The following is a 22,579-nucleotide window of genomic DNA, read 5'->3' as shown; positions in this document are numbered from 1 at the left end:
GATTGTGTTCTGCTGCATCCAAATGTAACTAAACATAACAGGGCTCCTGCTCTTTCCTTTCTCCTTCTGTACTACAAGTAGCAGACTGCTTCTCATCAGACTCACGTGGCCAAATTTCTTTTTTTTTTCTAATTGGGTTTATTGAGATATACTTTGCATACAGTAAAATTCATCCTTTTAAGTAATTTGATGAATTTTGACAAATATATGCAATTGTGTACCCATTAGCCCAATTTTCCATCATTCTGAAAAGGTCATTTGTGTTCACTGTTTAAAATGCATTCTTAACAAAATCTCAACCCTCCTGATATTCTTTGTTTTTAATTCCACAATCAATTTGGCAGGATCATTACTGTTTTATACATTTAACATTTTTAAGAAATGATCCTACAGTAACATATATACTGCATGAAAAAGAATCAGTCTAATTTCTTTAATTATTGCAAATTATATAGAGATGAAATCATTTAAAAAATTTAAACTTCATACTAAAATAAATTACAGATAAAGCAAAGATTGAAACATAAATAATAAATCCATAAATGCACTAAAAGAAAAAAAAACACCAGAGGAGAACATTTTCAATAACCTTGTAGTGATACAGAAAAGGCTTTACACATGAAAACCCAGAAGCCATAAAGAATAACTTGGTTAAATCTGATTTGATAAATATTAGCATTTCTATATGGCAAAAAAACTTAACATGACATTTATATCCAACAAAAGGCTCATATCCAGAATATACAGAAAACTCCTACAAATTAATAAACTCCTACAAAACATAAAGATACAACCCAATAGAAAAATATGTGCAAGACTTGAGCAGGAACTTCACAAAATAGTATATCTAAATGAGCAATAACAACAACAACAAACATATTAAAGGATTTTCACATCATTAGCTGTCAGGGGAACGCAAAGTAAAGCCAAAATTAAATACTAGTACATACTCATCAGAAAAGGTAAAATTAATAAGACTGACAATACTGAGTATTGATAAAGAATGTGAAGCAACCAAAATCTCATATACAACTGAGAAGACCTTAAGTTAATACAACTATTTGGAAGACAGTATGGCAGTATCTACCAAAGTAGAACAAACCCGTAACCCTTTGATCTACTAATTCTACTCTTAGAATGTCATGATCAGAGGTGTACAGATAAGCACAAGAATATTCATAGCAGCACAATTCATAATAGAGCACAACTGGAAACAACATAATTGTCCATCATCAGTAGAATGGATAAACAGAATACATTGAATAGGCTTATTCAATGGAATACTAGAGTACAAACAACAAAAGTGAACAAACTACTGCTACATGCAACAACATAAATGAATCTCACAAACATAAGATTGAACGAAAGAAACAAACTAAAGGATGCATACTCCCTGTAGTCAAAACTCAGAAATAACCTTAAAAGTTAGGAGAGTCATAATTTTGGGGGAGGAGAGAATATGTAGACATAGGAAGAAGAAACAGGGCTTCCAGACTGCTGGAGATTTCTTGCACTGGGTAGTGTAAATATTGGAGTTGTACACTTTTTGGTAGGTATGTTACGCTATGCTTCAATAAAAATTTCTGGACACTGTAGAAAATGAGGCTGTATATCAGACTTTTATGTGTTTATCTTAAAAGATTTTTTTTCTCAGTGCTCTCATGTTCCAACCTGAGTAGGATCACTACACTTAAAACATTGTTAGACATGTTCATCTGTAACCACAGCTTACCTAATTTACTCTGTTCTTTCTCCTTCCCTTGCAGTTCATCAGTGAGCCTTCGGATCTCTTCATGGGCCATCCCTAACCTCCTTGTTACTTGTTCCATATCTTTCTCTCTGCAGTTTTGTGATATTTTACCTTTTTCTGGGTCTTCATCATGGGACTGAAATAAAACCACCGTTAGTAGTACACCAAAAAGTAAATATACCCTTATGACATCGTGCTATTACCTATAAATGTTTGAAAGCCAATAAAGAAGAGTAGCAAACAGAATATTTACGTGCATTTATTTTATTAGGTTGAACCATAGAAAAATGGTGATATTTGATTGTTTTTAACCTATAAACATGCAATTTCACAAGGTTCAAACCTAACATATCTAAGAGATTATGGTTATATAATAGAAATTTAATGATAAAAATTATCATCTGGCCAAAGAGAGTGAAAATACTCCTCATTTATATGGTAATTAAATACAGTTTATAAAATGGTTTTACATAAGGTATTTCATTTAATTTCAAGGTATGTACACAATTAAGGCTCAAATCATGTTTAGAGCTCCTTTCCTACAATTACTTTCAAAGCATTTTAAAAACTAGGTAAGAAATTCAACCTCAATGATATTTTGCTTTTGATCCCCAAGATATGTATTTATTTTACATGAATATAATCATTACACAAATTTTTCTAAAAAATAAGAAAATAACCAATACCATCTACATAACAAAACTATTTTTAGCTTACTGGTATATTTCCTTGCAGTATTTTTTATTTATGTACATTTTTTACATAGTCATAATCCTAATCTATATACATGTTTCTGTCTGGCTTTTTCATTTAACATTATATGAGGAACATTTTTCTATATTGCTGTACAGATTTTGTAATGATTATTTTTAAAGGCTATATAATATTCCAGTGGGTGCAGATAATTTATATAATCATTTCAACATTTTGGTAGCTTCCTATTTTTGCTATTGAAAATAATACTATGATGGATATACAGTTTCATCCATATATATTTATCTTGGGTTACTTCCCATTGTTAAACTCTCTGTATATGTTTTATTCACTGGATGGAGCTCTTAATAACATTTCCCCAGATCAAAAAATAATTTCTACAAACAGAATTAATTATATGTAAAATAATGTGCTATACAGTCTAAAGGACTCCCCCGCCAAAAGAAGCTCCAAACGTATTTGGGAAGAAGTGTGTACTGTCCCAAGGTGATTTTTCAAAGGACATAACACACATCGATTGTTTAAGTTTTGATACATTCAATAAAAATCAGCTATTGTGTTAAATGGGTGATTGACTTTTTTCTTCTTCCCAAATTTTTGTGATGTGTTTATAATACTCTTATGCACAACTGATATCTTTTAGCATGGATTTGTACATTTTAATATATTCAAACAAAATACTTCCAAGGTAAAAGCTAACCTGTAACTAGCTACTATTATTAAGAAAAGACTGTAATTTTTTCTTACCTCACTCAGACTGTGTTTAGACTGATGCACAAGTTCTTGATGTTTCTGATGTTCCCTTTGCAGAGGCTGGTGAGTTTGTTCAGATTTCTCCTAAGTAAATATTAAGAGGTGAATGAAAATTACATCAATCAGCTTCATGAATAAAAATGTCATTTAAATTTTAAAAAATAACCACGTAAAAGAAGAGGGAGCACAGTCCAATCCATTTTATGAAGCGAGACCATGCATTCTCAATGAGACAATATTGCCCCCAAGGGAGTGCAAACTGATTTCTATGGGGGGAAAAATCTTACCCTTTCAAGTACAAAGTGCAGATGCCTACAGTACAAAAATAGAATTACTTTATATCAGTGCCATTAAAATTTCATGGGAGAGAGACAGAAAAAATTATCTAAGAAGTGTCATTATTGGGTTTCCCTGGTGGCATAGTGGTTAAGAATCCGCCTGCCAATGCAGGGGACACAGGTTCGAGCCCTGGTCTGGGAAGATCCCACATGCCGTGGAGCAACTAAGCCCATTCACCACAACTACTGAGCCTGCTCTCTACAGCCCACAAGCCACAACTACTGAGCCTGTGCGCCTAGAGCCCGTGCTTCGCAACAAGAGAAGCCACTGCAATGAGAAGCCTGTGCACTGCAATGAAGAGTAGCCCCCACTCGCCGCAACTATAGAAAAGCCCAAGCACAGCAAGGAAGACCCAACGCAGCCAAAAATAAAATAAATTAAACAAACAAACAAAATAAAAGAAACTTTAAAAAGTGTCATTATGGAGGCAATAATGAAAAAAAGGTTGGCTAACACTGGCTAGCCAGACCTTGATATTAAAGCCTGACAACGATAATACAAAAAGAAAACTCACAGGGCAACCTCACTCATAAACATAGATAGAAAAACGTAAACAAAGTTTTATCAAACTGAATCTATAATATTTAGAAAGGATAACAAATCATGAACAAGTTGGATTTATCCCAGGAACGCAAGACATTAGAAAAATTAATCAATGAAATTCTCACATTAACAGATGAAAGTTCTAAATTACTTCATTATCTCAATGGCTATAGAAAAAACATTTTATAAAGTCAACATTAATTCCTAATAAAAGCTCTTAACAAACTAGGAATAAAAGAGAACTTTCTTAACCTGGCAAAGGGTATCATTAAAAAAAACCCAACCCTTAATCAAACATCATACCACTGAATACTTTTTCTCTAATATCATTAACCAGACAAGTATGTCTCCTATTCAAGATAATACTGGAGATCCTAGACAGTATAGTAAGGTAAATAAAAGAATTAAAAGGAATCAAATTGGAAAGGAAGAAACAAAAGTATCATTATTCCCAGATAGGACTGTACAGGCAGAAAAAATTTTAAATCTTCAAATAAATTATTAAGATGAGAAATTTTAGCAACATTGGTAGGTATAGTCAATATATAAAAATAATTATACTTTTAATACTAGCAATCATTAGAAGATTAAATTCTTAATAAATATAGCATTAATAGTACCCCAAAATATGAAGTACCTAGCAATAAATATTAAAAAAATGTGCAAGATTTTGTAGGGAAAATTATAAAACTTTGTTTATATACATTAAAAAATAAATGGAAAGACTGTCCATGATCACAAATGATATCAATAATCTAAGATAATCAATTCCTCTTAAATTGATTTATAGATTCAATAAAAGCAAAAATCAAAATCCCAGAAAGCAAGGATTACAAGACAGAAAAACACTAACCATAAGACAAATGATTGATAAATTGAACTACATTAAAGTTAAGAACTTCCATTCATTAAAAGACACTATTAAGAATATTAAAAAGACAAACCACAAAGTGGAAAAAGAAGTATTTGTGATACACATAATCAATAAAAGACTTGAAACCAGAACATAGAGAATTCCTGTAAATCAGTAAGAAAAAGACAACTCTGTTTTTAAATGGACAAAAGACCTGAATAAACACTAATAAAATGGGAAATCCAAATGACAATCATACTAAGTTCACTACTAATCAGGGAAATGCTAATTAAAACCAATATGAGATATCATTATGCACCCAGTAGTTTAGCAAAAATTTAAAAGTCTGACAACATCAAGTGTTGATGAGGAACAAAGGCACTCTCATACACTATTTATTGGTGCCAGTATAAATTGGTACCACTACTTAAGGAGACAGTTTGACATTATCTGGTAAAGCTGAAGATCTACATACTCTATAACTCCCTAAATCTACTCCTGGGTATATACCTTACACAAGTGCATGCACATATATAAGAATATTCATAGCAGCATAACTGACAGATTATATTACATTCATAATAGATATAAATTGGAAACAACCCAAAACAACTTAGTATGGATAGTCTCATGCCATATATTCACATGATGGAATGATACATAGTAATGACAAGCTAATTAAAAATAAATAATACAAACATAATGTTTTACAAAAAAGCAATTCCCAAAGTTGATTCCTTGTATGTAATGTTCAAAAACAGACAAAACTAAACTACTATATATATTATTTAGGGAGGCACACCTTTGTGGGGAGGAAGGGAGTTGTGATCAGAAAAGGAAGCTTCTAGGAATTTGGCAATGTTGTATTCCTCACAGGACCAATGGGTACATGGGTGTTTGTTCCATAACTATTTGTCAAACTGTATTTTTTAAGTTTTATCATTTTTCTGCATATATGCTGTTATATTCCACAATAAAATGTGTTTTTCTAAATCTTTGATTATTCTTGGCATTAAATGTCATCCCTTTGTCCTCTGCCCCATGCAACAATAAAGTGATTAAATAAATTTTGATACATCCATTCAAAAGAATATATGTTGTCAAACAGACTAAGGCAAATCTATATACACTAATACAGAAAGTGAAAACAATATGCACAATGGAACATAATTTGTATTTTAAGAGGATGAAAATTTTCTGGAAAGATAAATAAAAAATTGTCAGCAGTGGTAGTTTAGGAATATGGAACTGAGGATTTGGGGTGAGAAAATTCATTTTTCATTCAATTTTACACTGCTTGAATCTGTTTCTACTATGTGCCTGTATTAAGTCAGAAAACCAACAAAAAACAAATGTTAGGTAAAATGTAATTAGTGTATAGATCAGGCCTTGCAAAATTCTTCAACTTCCGTGTCACTTTATGTGGCCTCACTTTGGTTGGAATGACTCTCTCATCTACTTTATGCACAGGTTGATTCAGTATTGGCCTATTAAAATATACCTAGGGGGACTTCAGTGGCTAAGAATATGCCTGCCAATGCAGGGGACACAGGTTTGAGGCCTGGTCCAGGGAGATCCCACATGCTGCGGAGCAATGAAGCCCATGTGCCACAACTACTGAAGCCCACGCCCCTAGAGCCTGTGCTCCTTAACAAGAGAAGCCACCGCAATGAGAAGCCCACACAACACAACGAAGAGTAGCCCCCGCTCGCCACAACTAGAGAAAGCCCACGTGCAGCGATGAAGACCCAACTCAGCCAAAAATAATAAATAAATTAATTAATTAAAAATATATATATATATACACACACAAACCTAGGGAGGCAATGAAATTTTTACAAGTTACATTTCATAATAAGATCTTTGAAAAATCTTTTTTTTTGGCAACACATGGGCCTCTCACTGTTGTGGCCTCTCCCGTTGCGGAGCACAGGCTCCGGACGCGCAGGCTCAGCGGCCATGGCTCACGGGCCCAGCCGCTCCGCGGCATGTGGGATCCTCCTGGACCGAGACGTGAACCCGTGTCCCCTGCATCGGCAGGCAGACTCTCAACCACTGTGCCATCACGGAAGCCCTGAAAAATCTTTTAAAAAAATCTTTTTAAAGGTATAACTGATATACAATAACTGCACAAATTTACAGTGTACATATTTTTTTACATGTATCCATCCATGAAACCAATACCACAATAAAGATAATGAAAATATTCATCACCCTTAAAAGTTTCCTACACTTCCTTATAATTCATTCCTCCCCTAACATTGTCCCCAGGCAACCACTGATCTGTTTCTGTTACTATATATTAGTTTGCATTTTCTACTATTTTATACAAATGGAATCATAGACTATGTACTCTTTTCGGTCTGGCTTATTTCACTTAGATTATTATTTTGAAATTTATCTGTTTTGTTGTATATTTATCCTTTTTTATTACCAAGTAATATTCCATTCTATGGATCTATACATTTACCTTTTGATGAACATTTGAGTTGACTCTAGTTTAGGGCCACTACAATTAAAGTTGCTGTAACATGTATGTCTTTATGTGGGCACATTCTTTCATTTCTCTTGGGTATATTCCTAGGAGTGGAATGGCAGGGTTATGTGATAAGTATGTGTTTGACTTTTTAAGGCAATGCTAAACTAGTTTCCACAAGTGGTTGTATCATTTTATATTCCCATCAGTAGGATAAGGGAATTCCAGTTGCTCCACATTGTCACCAACACTCGATATGGTTAGTCTTAAATTTTAGCCATTCATTGATACATTAATAGTTACCTCATAATAAATTACTTCATTGTAATTTCTGTGTTTTCCTAATAATAAATGAAGTTAAGCATCTTTTCATGTGTTATTTACCATTTGTATATGTCCTTCAGTGCAGTCACTTTTTAAGTCTTTTGACCAGTTTTTAGTTGGGTTGTATGTGTTATTATTGTTGAGTTATAAGATTTATATATTTAGATACAAAGCTTTTGTTGGATATATTTTTTAAAAAATTATCTCCCTTCTGTGGCTTGCTTTTATTTTTGTCTTTTGAAGAGCAAATGTTCTGAACTTTTATGAAGTCCAATGTTTTTTCTTTTCCTGTCTTATAAAAATCTTGCCAAACCCAAGGTAACTAAGATTTTCTTCTGTAAATTTTATCTCCTACATGATCTATGAACCATTTTGAGTTAATTTTTGTATATGATATAGGACAAATGTGTTGTAAGGTCTAAACTTTCATGTGTTACCATGACACCCTTGTAACTCACAGTGCACCAAAAGCCTAAGCATGAATTCCCTTGCTTTTGCCAGATATGCCCCCATCCAACGGGAAAGATTCTCCACCCAGCTAGTGCCCTTATCAGCCAGAACAGCTATATTTTATCCAGTCCTCAGCCTAATGGCTGCCATTTCACTGCCAACCCATGGAATTTTTTAAACAAGCCAGTCATATCCTCCCATGAGAACTAGGGGGCACCTCATCCTATTGGTACTATAAAGTCTGTCTCCCATGGCCCCTATGGGTTCACTCCATTCCTGAGTACAACCCCTGTGGCCCTGCATGACAGGCAGTGTCCTCCCTGGGCTGTGAGTCTATCTGACTAATAAACTATCAATCATCTCTGTTCAAGGTTGGGTGTCATGTATTTGGCTATCTCATAGTGTTTAGAGTAGGGACTCCCTCCTTTACCAGTGGGGAAGGGAACCTCAATAGAGTTGAGGGTTTTGTTTTTGTTTTTTTGCATATGTCTATCCAATTGTGCCAGCATTGTTTGTTGAAAAGTGTATCTTTTCCCCATTAAATTACCTTGGCACCTGTGTTGAAAATCAATTTACCATGTAGGTGTGGGTCTATTTCTAGACTCCTTATTCTGTTCCATTGATCTATATATCTGCCTTTATATCAATACTGCACTTTCTTGATTACTGCAGTTTTGTGGTAAGTCTTGAAAGCAGGAAGTGTGTATCTTCCAACTAGTTCTTCTTTTTCAAAGTTGTTTTGGCTATTCTAGTTCCTTTGCATTTCCTTATCAATTTTTGAATCGGCTTGTCAATTTCTACAAAAAAGTGACTCTACTGATTACTTTATGCTCAGGTAAATTACAACATTAGCTTAAACAAAATATAACTGGGAATGTGACACATTTTATGAATTACATTGTATAATAACAAAAACCCTTTGTAGTATATCTGTTTTAATTCTTTCTGTCCATTAGTGGTAAAACTATGACTTAGTAGTGACTGGGTAGATAGCCTTAGGGGCATCCCAGACTTCACCTCCACAGTGTCCAATTTGTTTTATAGATTCCATCTCCTTCATAACTCCTTCTTCCCTTCTGTATTACACTCTGAGCCTTGTTTTTGGTTCTCATTCTTTAATTAATTATTTGTTAACATCCCCTGAAATCCCGGCTTCCAATCTGGTCCCTATCCAATCCACCCCTCTACTGTGACCACAGTGATTTTTCTAAAACACAAATCAGATCATGTTACTCTCCTCTTAAAATCATTTAGTGACTCTCCAGACCAACTATAACAGTTAGTCATTTGTACATTCAAAATATTTTTATGCCTCCAGTATGCTCCAGGAACACTGTTGGGTACTGATTCCAAACTCTCTAGCTTAGTATATGAGTCTCACCATGAAGTGGTTTCTGAAAATATCTCCAGGCACATTTCTCAGCATTGACTCACATGAACCAGTATGTATTATACATTGTTTCCTCTGCCAGAAATGTCTTTCCCATCTTCTTCATCCAGCTAACACTCAGCTTTCAAAATGGTCCTCAACATTACCTCTGCTGGAAGCCTTTTCTACCCATACTGACTCAGCGCCCCCCCCTGAGTTTTCACTTTATCACAGAGCTTTCCACACTGAATTATAACCACTGGTTTCTTTCTTTCCTTCATTAGCTTGTAAGTTCCTTGCAAGTCCAAATTATTTCTAATTTGACTTTGTTCCTACATCCACTAGCACAAAGCCTGGCACATGGTAAGTTCTCAATAAATAATAACAATAAAGCTAATTGACATGTGAGGTACAATTCTAGAGCTTTATGTATATTATTTCATTTTCATGATCACCTTGTGGAGTAGTTCAGTTGCTCCCAGATTTTATAGAAATTGAGGCTCACAAAAGTTAAGCAACTTGTTCAAGGACATACTGCTAACAAGTGGTAGAGGAGGTCCATTTAAACCCAAAGCCTATACTCTTTTTTTTTTTTGCGGTACGCGGGCCTCTCACTGTTGTGGCCTCTCCCGTTGTGGAGCACAGGCTCCGGACGCGCAGGCTCAGCGGCCATGGCTCACGGGCCCAGCCGCTCCGCGGCATGTGGGATCTTCCCGGACCGGGGCACAAACCCATGTTCCCTGCATCGGCAGGCGGACTCTCAACCACTGCGCCACCAGGGAAGCCCAAAGCCTATATTCTTAAGCGCTATCAAAACTGGCTTCCTGATAGTTTAATGTATGAATGGTTAAATGAACAAATGCAGTTTTCAACTAGCCTGTCTCTTACTCAATTACCCAGTTAATTTTGAATACCTGGGGAAATTCTTTCTGTAGGTTACTGCTCAGACATCTTTGTGATTCTGGTTTGGGATCCCCTCGTTCCAGTTTCCTCAAGAGTGTACTTCTTTCCATGAGTAAGTGTGCAATCTGTTCACTAGGGCTGCTCAGAGCTATTTCAGACAAGCCTTCTTGATACAATATTTCGACCTCCTTTATTTGCACTTCTGTTAGGAAGAAACATCAGAAACACAATTGTTAAAAGAAATGCAGGCAAATAACTAAAAAGTAGTGGGAAAAGGTTCTCAAAAGCCGTAGATATTCTTACTACTTGCAGAAGTTTAAAATTTGTTCTTGCATAACTTTAAAGTGTATTGTTTTAGTGAGTGCTTACTATGTGGCAGGTATTGTACTAAGCATTTGAGATAAATCTATCTTATTTAATCTTTACAACAACCCAGTGAAGTAGGAACCACGATTTTCCCTTTTAAGAAATGAGGGCTCAGGCACCAAGAAACCAAGGAACTTGTCCACAGTCACTCAACTAATCCTGCCAACATTCTCGATAATTTCAATATTCAGGTAGATGATTATTCCAGTCCCCTGGCTTTTCAGTTCCTTTACCAGCTAACTTCCAAAGATCTAGTCCTCTACCCCACTCAGCCACCTACTCCACAGTAATTCCCTAGACCTGGTCATTAGCCTCTATGGTTTCTGTAACTTCTCCCTAGCTTCAATTTCTAATATCTTATCCTCCATTCATCCCTTCTTATGTACTAGCAGCTCAATTTCAGTAATTTTTGACCATACTGGAAACTATCATCCATTGACTTTAAACACTTTTCAGTGTTCCTTATCCCATTCCTCTTCTCACTTACCCAGCTTAGATTCTATAGTCCATCATTACAATCACTCCCTTGAAAACATTCACAACTCTCTTGCCCCTCTTTCCTTCCATTATACTTGGTGACAAAACTCCAACCTGTTTAAATCCAGCTCTTCACCAGCACACTCCAGAAGCTGGATGGGGCTACAGAAAACTGCACAGGTAGTGCTGAGAGGTTTCATTTCAAACTCACGACTACTAACCTCAAGTGAGCCCTTACTGCTGCCCAGCAATCCTCCTACATTCCCCTGCTTGTTTCATCCCTCTCCCTCATCATATCTCTAATACCTCCTTCCCCATCCTCACTCTCACCTGAATACCCTACTTTTTTTTTTTTTTTTTTTGGTACGCGGGCCTCTCACTGTTGTGGCCTCTCCCGTTGCGGAGCACAGGCTCCGGATGTGCAGGCTCAGCGGCCATGGCTCACGGGTCCAGCTGCTCCGCGGCATATGGGATCTTCCCAGACCGGGGCACGAACCCGTGTCCCCTGCATCAGCAGGCGGACTCTCGACCACTGCACCACCGGGGAAGCCCGAATACCCTACTTCTTATTTCACCGAGAAAAGAGAAGCACTCTGAAGAGAGCTTCCACAAGCTCCCCTACCAAATCTGCCAGCTCCCCCGCACTCTTCCCTCTTGTGAGATGTAACAAACTACCCTTGGCTCCTAAGGCCAGCACCACCCCCGCCCCCTCCCCGCCTTGTACACTGGATCCCATTCCCTCTCCTCTCAAAGATAAAACTCCTGCAGTTGACTCTGATCTCTATTGCCTCATGCAGCTTTCTTCCCAACTAATCATCTTAGAGACATGGTATAACATCTCCCATTAAAAACAACAGTGATGAAAACAACAAAAGTTTTTCTTCAAACTCATAACGCCCTCCAGTTCCTCCACCATTTCTTCATTTCTCTTTGCAGCACAACTTCAAGAAAGGATCAAAAAAAAAAAGAAAGGATCAACCACAGCCATGTCCCCTCCCCTTCTCCTACCATTCTTTCCTGAATTCACTCCAGTGGCTTTCATATCCACCCCTCCACAGAAACAGCTCTCCTCAAAGTCACAATGACCCCCATGTGACCAAACCCAATGGTCAATCACCTGTCCTCACTCCACATAGCCTATCAATGGTATTTGACCCAATTGTTCCCTTCCTTTTCTTAAAACACTTCCATCATTTCTCTTATGGGACACCACACTCTGCTAGGTTTCCTCCTACCTTTCATGCCACTCCTTCTCAGACTCCTTTGCTGATTTCTTACCTTTCCAACCTCTAAACACTGGAATGACCTAGGGCCCAGCTCTGAATCTTCTTCTTTTTACTCCCTAGGTTATCTCCTACAGTCCTAAGGCTTTAAATATTTGCTATATGCTGATGACCCCCAAATTTATATCTCGAGTTCACATTGCGTTCCAAACATATACAAAATTGCCTACTTGACCTTTCCACTTGGATGCCTAATATTCACATCCAATGTAGATGTCCAAAAGCAAACTCTTTACGGTGTTCCCCAAATAGGACCTCCCATGGTATCCCCCATCTGAGTAGTTAGGAACTCCAATATTTCAACTGCTCAGGCCAAAAAGCTTTGGGTCACCAGTGATTTCTCTCCTTTTCTCCCACCAACATGAAATCCATTACCAAATCATGTTAGCTCCACCTTCAAAAGACATCTTTTAATTACAGAAGCATTTCTGATGTGATTGAGGTATGTGTTCCTAAAACAAACAAGTAAACTTGTATTTCGCAAAACTGCTCTCTAAAAATAATGAGGTTTATGGAAAAAAGGTTGGCATAGAGCACTCAAAACCTTTGTCATTGTGTAGCTAGAGTGCTATAAAAAACACTGACAATCCTAATATTATACTGGTAGATTTAAACAGATGTGTCAAATTCCTAAAAAATAGAGGAATACTATAGCAAATATAGGACTCTGTATTCTTTTAAAAAATCAGGTTTACTGTAAAGGTGAGCTAATGAAGGAGCTGAGTCTGCAGAGTTGGAAACAAAGGCAAAACGCAAAAGATTAGTAATATCTTTGCAATAAGCACTTCCAAGACAAAACATGTGGCCAAACAGCCCAGAAGAGGAACATGGGATGAACGGGCTTTATGTATAAACTCCAAGGCTTGCTGGCAGCCCAAATCACTAACATGCCGGGGAAAATTACATGTGAACTTCCACATTATAGTGACATCACTCCCCTACTTCCCAATCCTTCACGAGCTAATTTACGTTAGGAGCAGGGCATAGAGTAGCTTCTGCTTCTTACAGTATGGCAGATTAGAGCCCTGAACAGCCCTGCTGCCGAGAACAACTAAAAATGTCAGAAGAAATTTTTAAAACTCTTAAAATGCAACCACCATATGAACAAAACTAGAATGCAAGCTTTTAAGCCGGAAGAAGAAAACTCAATTATCCAATGGATAACAAGAAAGGGGAAAAAAATGAAACCCGAGTGTAGTACATATGAATTATGTCCTGTGATTAGCTCAATTTTCTCTGCACCTGAGATTCAAAATATAGAAAAACCTTCCGTCAACAGACCATTATGAAAGGAAGTTCTAAAATGAAAAAAGGACAATGATCCCAAATGGGATATCTGAGATGCAAGGAAAAATGCTGAGCGAAGAAATCATAAATGTGTGGCAAATGTAAATAATCACTGACCATATATCATAATAATATCTAATTTATGGAGTTAAACAAATACAGTATTCTAAAGGGGTCCTATCTGTATCTTCCCTTGTAGCTTTGGAGCACTTAACAAACATTTCCTGAGCCCTTAACATGCTAGGTACTTTATGAGGCCGGTGCTGTTGAAAACACGGAAACCAGGAAGACTAGAATGAGATCTCTGCCCCAGAAGCGCTGACACAGGTAGTTAGGACATAGTGTGGTAAGTGCTGTAATCGACATTAAAGAAAATCACCACTCTGTAATCTCTCACACACATTTGAGAATATTTCAGAATGCATACCTTAAAAAGACAGGCAGAAAATACACCTAAAACATTACAAGTACTTTTCTTTCTTTTTTATAAATTTATTTATTTATTTATTTTTGGCTGTGTTGGGTCTTCGTTGTTGTGCGCAGGCTTTCTCTAGTTGCCAAGAGCGGGGGGCTATTCTTCCTTGTGGTGCACGGGGGGCTATTCTTCCTTGTGGTGCACGGGCTTCTCATTGTGGGGGCTTCTCTGGTTGCAAAGCACGGACTATAGGCACGTGAGCTTCAGAAATTGTGGCTCGCGTGCTCTAGAGCGCAGGCTCAGCAGTTGTGGCACACGGGCTTAGCTGCTCTGTGGCATGTGGGATCTTCCTGGACCAGGGCTCGAACCCGTGTCCCCTGCATTGGCAGGCGGATTCTTAAACACTGCCCCACCAGAGAAGCCCTACAAGTACTTTTCTTGAGGTGGAGGATATGTCGTAATTTTTTTTCCTTCCTTCTACTTTTACACATTTCCCAAATTTTCTGTAATTGTCTCATGCTAATTATTAGAATTAGGGAAAAAATTAAAATTTACATGTTTACAAAAGGAAAAATTACCCGGTTTGAGTTGGAGCCCTTTAAACTCATGTCTAGGCTGCTTGCTTTCCTTTTCGTAACCATGAGAAAATGCTTCCTGCTCCTCTGGTAAGTTACAGACACGGTTTGCATAATTTTCTACCTAAGAAGAAAAGAATACATTTTCTTACAAGTCTATGAAGTGAAAGAGCCATTAAGAGATCACCATACTATCAATGTTTATAATCTAAGAAATAAACAGAAAATTCAACTTGGCTTAAGTGTGGGTCTCTCTCCCTAAACTTCCTTCCAGCTGTCATATGTTATCAGACACTGTTTCCCATAGATAGGATGACACATCACCACAAATTTCTGGGACAGTCACAATCGCTGATATTTTTTTCCATTAACAAATCAGGTTTCAAATCAAGTCTCCTTATCTATGGTTTAGGAAATATGGTCATGATACTCAGGAACAGAGAAGTATCGACACAGTATTTTATATCTTAAGCAAAACTCATGATTAAGATGTCTTAAATGCTAATAGGAGCTTGTATTAAAATAAACTATTGGGTATTCTTTAAAAATAGTTTCTGATTAATATGACAGCTTCACAAAAGGCACTTTTATGTGGCTAATAATAATAGATTGAAAGCTAACTATATGCTCCCGGTACTATGTTAAGGACATCAAATATTGAGTTTTCACCACAACCCTGTGACACTGTTATCTCCCACTTCATAGGTGAGGGCGGTTGAGAGAGGCTGACGGACTTGTGTTGTCAAGCAAAGCGGAAAGCGGGGAGCCGGACTTCACACTGAGGTGGGCCAGAGCCAGAGCCTGAGCTCTTACTGTGCCAAATTGCTTAGAAGGAGACTACCAAAATAACTGCATTTTGCTGAACTGTGTTGAAGCCTTTTTCCGGGACAACTGCTCAGAATATGAACAAAAAGCTGAATGATATAGTAGAAGGAACACAGAACTGCAGTCCAACTTTATCACTCCCTGGTATGCTTCAGTTTCCTCCTCTTTAAAATGGCAGGAACAATACTACCTATTTCTAATAATAACAGTTATAATTTATTGAATACTTGCTGGGTGCCAAGTATGTATGTGAAATGTTTTCTACACGTTAATATGTGTAAACCTCACAAATCCTTTTGAAGGAGCTGTTATCATCTCCAACTTTCGGAAGAGAAATTTCAAGCTCAAAGAAGTTGAGTAACTTGCCCAAGGTTACACAGAGAGTCAGTGCCAAAGGCAATTTTTCACCCCCAACTGCCTAATGTTAAAGTTCATGGTCTACTATGCTATCCTGCTTTTGTTCTAAAGGAGCTGTACTCTTCTTTAAGAGTTTGGAAATCAAACTGCCCTCTAAGAGTTAAATTTAAAAATCAACAAGTTAGCTGAGCTGAGCTGTCAAAACACAACACAGTGATCTGCAAGCAACCTGAGAAAATTTTATTAACTCATTTAAAGAAAGTAGCTTATATTATAAGAAAGTAGGTTGATCAATACTGGACACATCAAAAAGAGTGATTAAAGAGTCAAAACGTGCCATTATCTGCTCATCTAAGGGCTAGGTACCCTGGTTCTAGGATGTAACAGGTCCAGAAATAAGGGCAGGTATGAATAGCTTTATGGTGTAAATCTGGCTATCTTAGCTACTAGTGCTCTAAAAAATTAGAATCATTTGTTCAGCAAGTAGACATTTGATTAAAATTTGGCTTCCTATGTAGTGTGCCTGTAGGGAAAAAAGGCATCAGTCACGGATACATGTGTCTGGTTCCTTTGGCAGTTATATTTCTCACTGTCAACTAAAAAGCTAGTATCTATTTTTCTACAAACTTCTCTGTGAGTTTGGTCAACACAAGGTCACCTTTGAGAAGCAGATCCACTCACAGTACACTGACTAATCAGGTTTCTAAGCCTACTAGGAGGAGAGTCAGCTAGAGGGTTGGTTATTGATACAAGGATGAATTTACCAAGATAATGAAAGCACGTTGAGCAGACCTATTTGGATAGTCAACTAGTCATCTCTGGGCAATGTCCTGTACATGTACTCTATTGGAAACCAATACAGCTTGTTGACATATTTCATTAAAAGAAAAGTGTACATGTGGGTGCTTTGCAAATTATACACTGATATTCAAATGCTGTTTTTTAATACGTTAATATAATGAAGGACAATGAACAAAACCAGAGCCATCTTTTTTCTTTTCTTTTTGGCTGCACGGCACAGCATGCGGAACTTCCCTGACCAGGGATGGAACCCGTACCCCCTGCACTGGAAACATGGGGTCTTAACCATTGGACCACCAGGGAAGTCCCAAAACCACAGCTATCTTAAAACTTTATGATATTAGTTCTTACTTCTTTAATTTCTTCCATGTGCTTCCCTGACAGCTCTTCTAGATTTCTGGTAGCAGTCCTCAGCCTGTCTTTGCTGTAACAAGCACCAGACAAAGTAGAGTTGTTCTTCTGTAAAGGCAAGGAATTCAATCCCTTCTTTCTCAAGATGGTGAAGTAAGTCTTCTAATTGAACTTTTCCCTTGATAAAAGACATAAGCATATGTGTAAGTATACACACGTGTAAGTATACAACTGAGCATGCAAGAAATCTCATATGTACAGTTAGACTCTCTACAAAGTATAGTTTAGTTTTCCTATTAATTAATGGTTATGTTATCCATTTATAATGATCACTTACATGAAATAGCTAGCAATACAAAAAATATTAAAGCTTTGAAGAGTTGTATTATATCTTCTAAAATAAGAAATGACATGAAATATATGCATTAAAAAAAATCAGCTTTCTGTCTGCCCAGTTCTGAAGTTTGCAATTTAATAATATGAAAATCTCCCACAGGCCCCTTGCGATGTTATAAATTCCAAAGAAGTTTCTGTCTATTCTTTTGAATATTTAGAAATAAAAGGACTCCTCTGGAAGCTAGAGAGCCCATTAATTCTGTACTATCAAGGAACTATTTTGCTCACAGAATATGTCTTATAATTTTTGTTGACTTCTAAGTCATTCAACTCTCTTCTAAAACTTCTTGATCTAAGCCTGCCATAGATATTATCTTTAATTTTTTTTAACTTGGAAGTAGTCATGCTACATAACAGCTTGCACTACATGGTGGGGGAGATATAAATGTCTGCTGATTGATGAAGTGGTATCTGTATTACTAGAATCACTAACTGTGAATAAGACTTGCTGGTACAATCAAACATAACTTTTAACCAAGTTAATCTGACTCAGATTGTAGGGATAAGCACAACTGTTATTGTACTGCAGCTAGTCTACATAATTATATTCAGTTTTGCTTTTTAAGAGCAAAACTATATTTTGATTATTTTTATCTTTTCTTGCTAAGTTTTCCAGAGTCGCATCCTTTTCACATCAACAGTTTTTGTGGACGATAAACAGAATGTTAATTATCATCTGATAATTAAAAAACAAAAAAGGGGACCCAGATCTGAATCTTTGTGCCCCCATGTGTCCTCCCCATGACTTACAGCTAAAAGTCTTCTCGTGCTCCTCCCCACTCTACCCCCATCGTCTGGTCCGCACCGTTACCCTCCTCCCTACAAGGTTTTTTAGCACTATTCAGTTCCTTGTGGTTTTAGTCCTGGGTATCAGGCCACACTAGGAATACATTACATTCTATGAGGCCTATTTGACAATACAGAAAAATGTTTATAATAAAGAGAAAAAGTAGACATAAAGGTATTATTACAACTATGGTAAAAACCAGACACAGAAGGAAAAGAATGGAAGCAAACACATCAAAATGTTAAAACACAGTTGTGATAAACTGATGAGATTGTGAATAATTAGAAAACAAATGTTTGAATTATTACATGTCCTATACTGGGAGTTGTTTGCCCCCGGAGAGTAGCATAGCCCCCACCCGCCATGTTGTGGGGTGGAGTGGGAGAGTCTTAGGCTGGAGGAAGTGGAAAGGAGAAGGGGATGGGGGATACTGAGAATACCTTTGGATCCTTGGCTTCTGGGAGATTTGGGGTATCGGAAGGTAAGCAGGGATATAGGAAGAAGGGGCTTGGCCGGTCAGGAGGGCGGTAGAGGCTGCAAGTCAATACCCAACTCATCCAAGCTCCTAGACTGAACACCCTTCCAAAGCCAGAGATCTTTAACCTCCATTCCACTTAGTCATCCATGCCCATGGCTACAACCAAGCTCTTGCCATAGCCTAAACTACTGTTGAAATCCTGCAGTCCTCAGCTCCAAATGTCCCACTCTGATCACCACCTTCTGCTCTTTTCTGTGTGTGTGGTAAATGCATGAAACTGAAAATTTACCATTTTAACCATACTTAAGTGTGGAATTCAGTGGCATTAAGCACGTTCACACTGTTGTGCAATCATCACCACTATCCATTTTCAGAACTTTTCATTATCCCAAACATAAACTCTGTACCCATTAAACAATGAGTCCCCATTTCCCACTGTATTCTTCTTTCTGTAGCTATAAATCTGCCTATTCTAGGTACCTCATATAGGTGGAATCCCACATTTGTCCTTTTATTTCTGGCTTATTTCCCTTAGCATAATGTCTTTAGGTTTCATCCACTTTATAGCATGGATCAGAATTTCCTTCCTTTTTAAGGTGTAATAACATGGAATTGTATGTATTTTGTTTATCCATTCATCTGTTGATGGACATTTGGGTTGTTTCCACCTTTTGACCATTGTGAATAATGCTGCTATGAACACTGGTGTAACAAGCATCTGTTTCAGTCCCTGCTCGTTGTTTTGGAATGGCTGGATATATAAATCTATGTTTAACTTTTTGAGGAACTGCCATAAAAATATAAATAATAACCATAGTAATGGGTATGAAGTTGTTGCTTTCTTAAACTATACTTATTCTATAATAATAGTTGAACCCTCCAGTCCCTGGACCATTACATCCTCTCTCAAACTACCAGAAACTCTTTGGTTTCACTTATTTCCCCCTCAAGCCTGGACCCAACTGTTGTTCATTTCAATCAATCTCTCACCAATGTCCCCAGTTATCTAGCTCCTTGTCTCACCTTCCCTGCAAACCCAAACCCAGGGGAAAGTTTGACCATTTGACTTTCCTCTGCCTAATTTTAGTTTGCTGAGTTGCTGGTAGAGAAAAACGCAACAAGTATGCAGACCAGAGCCACTACAAATCCATGGTCTGCAGCCTGGGCCAAGCTCCTTTACTTGCATAGGTCATTCTATGCGCTTTGCCAGTTTCTGCTACCATTTCACTCTGTAAATATTCAGGATTTCCATCTCTCCCAACAAACTCCAAATCTCACGTCTCCCCTCCACCTCTCCCACCAAACTCCAAATCTCACCTCTCCCCTCTGCTGGTCGACGACCTTGTCTCCCATAGCACTAGTAAAACTAAGGCCATCATAAAACTCTGGATATCACCACCGGCGTTCGTTAGTGGCTGCATAAACCTGGGAAGTTTTCTTTGTCTTTAAGATCCGTGATTCTCCTGCGACTTGTTAAACTAAAAGTTACAATGGTTAGCACAACAAACTCCACCATTAGGAAACTCTTCTGTTTAGAAATAAAGACTATCGGAAGATGGTGGAAGAGTAAGACACGGAGATCACCTTCCTCCCCACACATACACCAGAAATGCATCTACACGTGTAACAACTCCTACAGAACACCTACTGAACGCTGGCAGAAGACCTCAGACCTCCCAAAAGGCAAGAAACTCCCCCACGTACCTGGGTAGGGCAAAAGAAAAACGAATAGGCCCGTGAGCCATGACCGCTGAGCCTGCGCGTCCGCAGCGCAGCGGGAGAGGCCACAACAGTGAGAGGCCCGCGTACCAGGAAAAAAAAAAAAAAGAATAAACAGAGACAAAAGGATAGGGACGGGACCTGCGCCAGTGGGAGGGAGCTGTGAAGGAGGAAAGGTTTCCACAGACTAGGAAGCCACTTCGCGGGTGGAGACTGTGGGTGGCGGAGGGGGAAAGCTTCGGTGCCGTGGGGAAGAGCGCAGCAACAGGGTGCGGAGGGCAAAGCGCAGAGATTCCCGCACAGAGGATGGGTGCCGACCGGCACTCACCAGCCCGAGAGGCTTGCCTGCTCACCCGCAGGGGAGGGCGGGGCTGGGAGTTGAGGCTCGGGCTTTGGTCGGAGCTCCGGGAGAGGACTGGGGTTGGCGGCGTGAACACAGCTTGCAGGGGGCTAGTGCACCACAGCTAGCCGAGAGGGAGTCCGGGAAAAAGTCTGGAGCTGTCTAAGCGGCAAGAGACTTTTTTCTTCCCTCTCTGTTTCCTGGTGCGTGAGGAGAGGGGATTAAGAGCGCTGCTTAACAGAGCTCCAGAGACGGGCGCGAGCCGCGGCTAAAAGCACAGACCCCAGAGACGGGCATGAGATGCTAAGGTTGCTGCTGCCGCCACCAAAAAGCCTGTGTGCGAGCACAGGTTACTATCCACACCCCCCTTCCGGGGAGCCTGTGCAGCCCGCCACTGCCAGGGTCCCGGGATCCAGGGACAACTTCCCCGGGAGAACTCACGGCGCGCCTCAGGCTGGTGCAACGTCACGCCGGCCTCTGCCGCCGCAGGCTCGCCCCACACTCCGTACCCCTCCCTCCCCCCGGCCTGAGTGAGCCCGAGTCCCCGAAGCAGCTGCTTCTTTAACCCCGTCCTGTCTGAGCGAAGAACAGACGCCCTCAGGCGACCTACACGCAGAGGCGGGGCCAAATCCAAAGTTGAGCCCTGGGAGCTGTGCGAACCGAGAAGAGAAAGGGAAATCTCTCCCAGCAGCCTCAGGAGCAGTGGATTAAATCTCCACAACCAACTTGATGTACCTGCATCTGTGGAATACCTGAATAGACAACGAACCATCCCAAATTGAGGAGGTGGACTTTGAAAGATTTACGATTTTTTCCCCTTTTCCTCTTTTTGTGAGTATGTATATGTATGCTTCTGTGTGAAATTCTGTCTGTATAGCTTTGCTTCCACCATTTGTCCTAGGGTTCTATCCGTCCGTTTTTTTTAGTTTTTTTCTTAATAATTATTTTTTTATTTTAATAACTTTATTATATTTTATCTTATTTTATTTTACTTTACCTTCTTTCTTTCTTTTTTTCCTTCCTTCCCTCCATCCTTCCTTCCTCCCTCCCTCCTTTCTTTCTTTCTTTCTTTTTCTTTCTTTTATTCTTTCTACTTCTACTAATTCTTTCTTTCTACTTTTTCTCCCTTTTATTCTGAGCCTTGTGGATGAAAGGCTCTTGGTGCTACAGCCAGGAGTCAGTGCTGTGCCTCTGAGGTGGGAGAGCCAACTTCAGGACACTGGTCCACAAGAGACCTCCCAGCTCCACATAATATCAAACAGCGAAAATCTCCCAGAGATCTCCATCTCAGCACCAGCACCCAGCTTCACTCAACGACCAGCAAGCTACAGTGCTGGAGACCCTATGCCAAACAACTAGTAAGACAGGAACACAACCACACCCATTAGCAGAGAGGCTGCCTAAAATCATAATAAGGCCACAGACACCCCAAAACACACCACCAGATGTGGACCTGCCCACCAGAAAGACAAGATCCAGCCTCATCCACCAGAACACAGGCACCAGTCCCCTCCACCAGGAAGCCTACCCAACCCACTGAACCAACTTTAGCCACTGGGAACAGACACCAAAAACAACAGGAACTACGAACCTGCAGCCTGCAAAAAGGAGACCGCAAACACAGTAAGATAAGCAAAATGAGAACACA

The 22,579-nt window shown here is 38.9% G+C and overlaps 1 protein-coding gene across 1 annotated transcript in view; it reads right to left on the bottom strand.

Moving 5' to 3' along the window:
- Window positions 1–22,579, bottom strand: part of CCDC30 (coiled-coil domain containing 30) — a 173,179-nt gene that overhangs the window by 140,011 nt on the left and 10,589 nt on the right. Inside the window, exons 3-7 of the mRNA XM_079917435.1 lie at window positions 17,212–17,389; window positions 14,881–15,001; window positions 10,486–10,676; window positions 3,212–3,301; window positions 1,733–1,886 (exon numbers count right to left, since the gene is read on the bottom strand). Of these exons, the coding sequence (XP_079773561.1) occupies window positions 1,733–1,886; window positions 3,212–3,301; window positions 10,486–10,676; window positions 14,881–15,001; window positions 17,212–17,229 (574 nt within the window). The 5' untranslated portion in view covers window positions 17,230–17,389. The remainder of the gene's footprint in view (window positions 1–1,732; window positions 1,887–3,211; window positions 3,302–10,485; window positions 10,677–14,880; window positions 15,002–17,211; window positions 17,390–22,579) is intronic.

This window comes from Stenella coeruleoalba, assembly GCF_951394435.1.
Source record: "Stenella coeruleoalba genome assembly, chromosome: 1".
Taxonomy (NCBI): Eukaryota; Metazoa; Chordata; class Mammalia; order Artiodactyla; family Delphinidae; genus Stenella; species Stenella coeruleoalba.
This window is presented reverse-complemented; position numbering and strand designations above follow the sequence as displayed.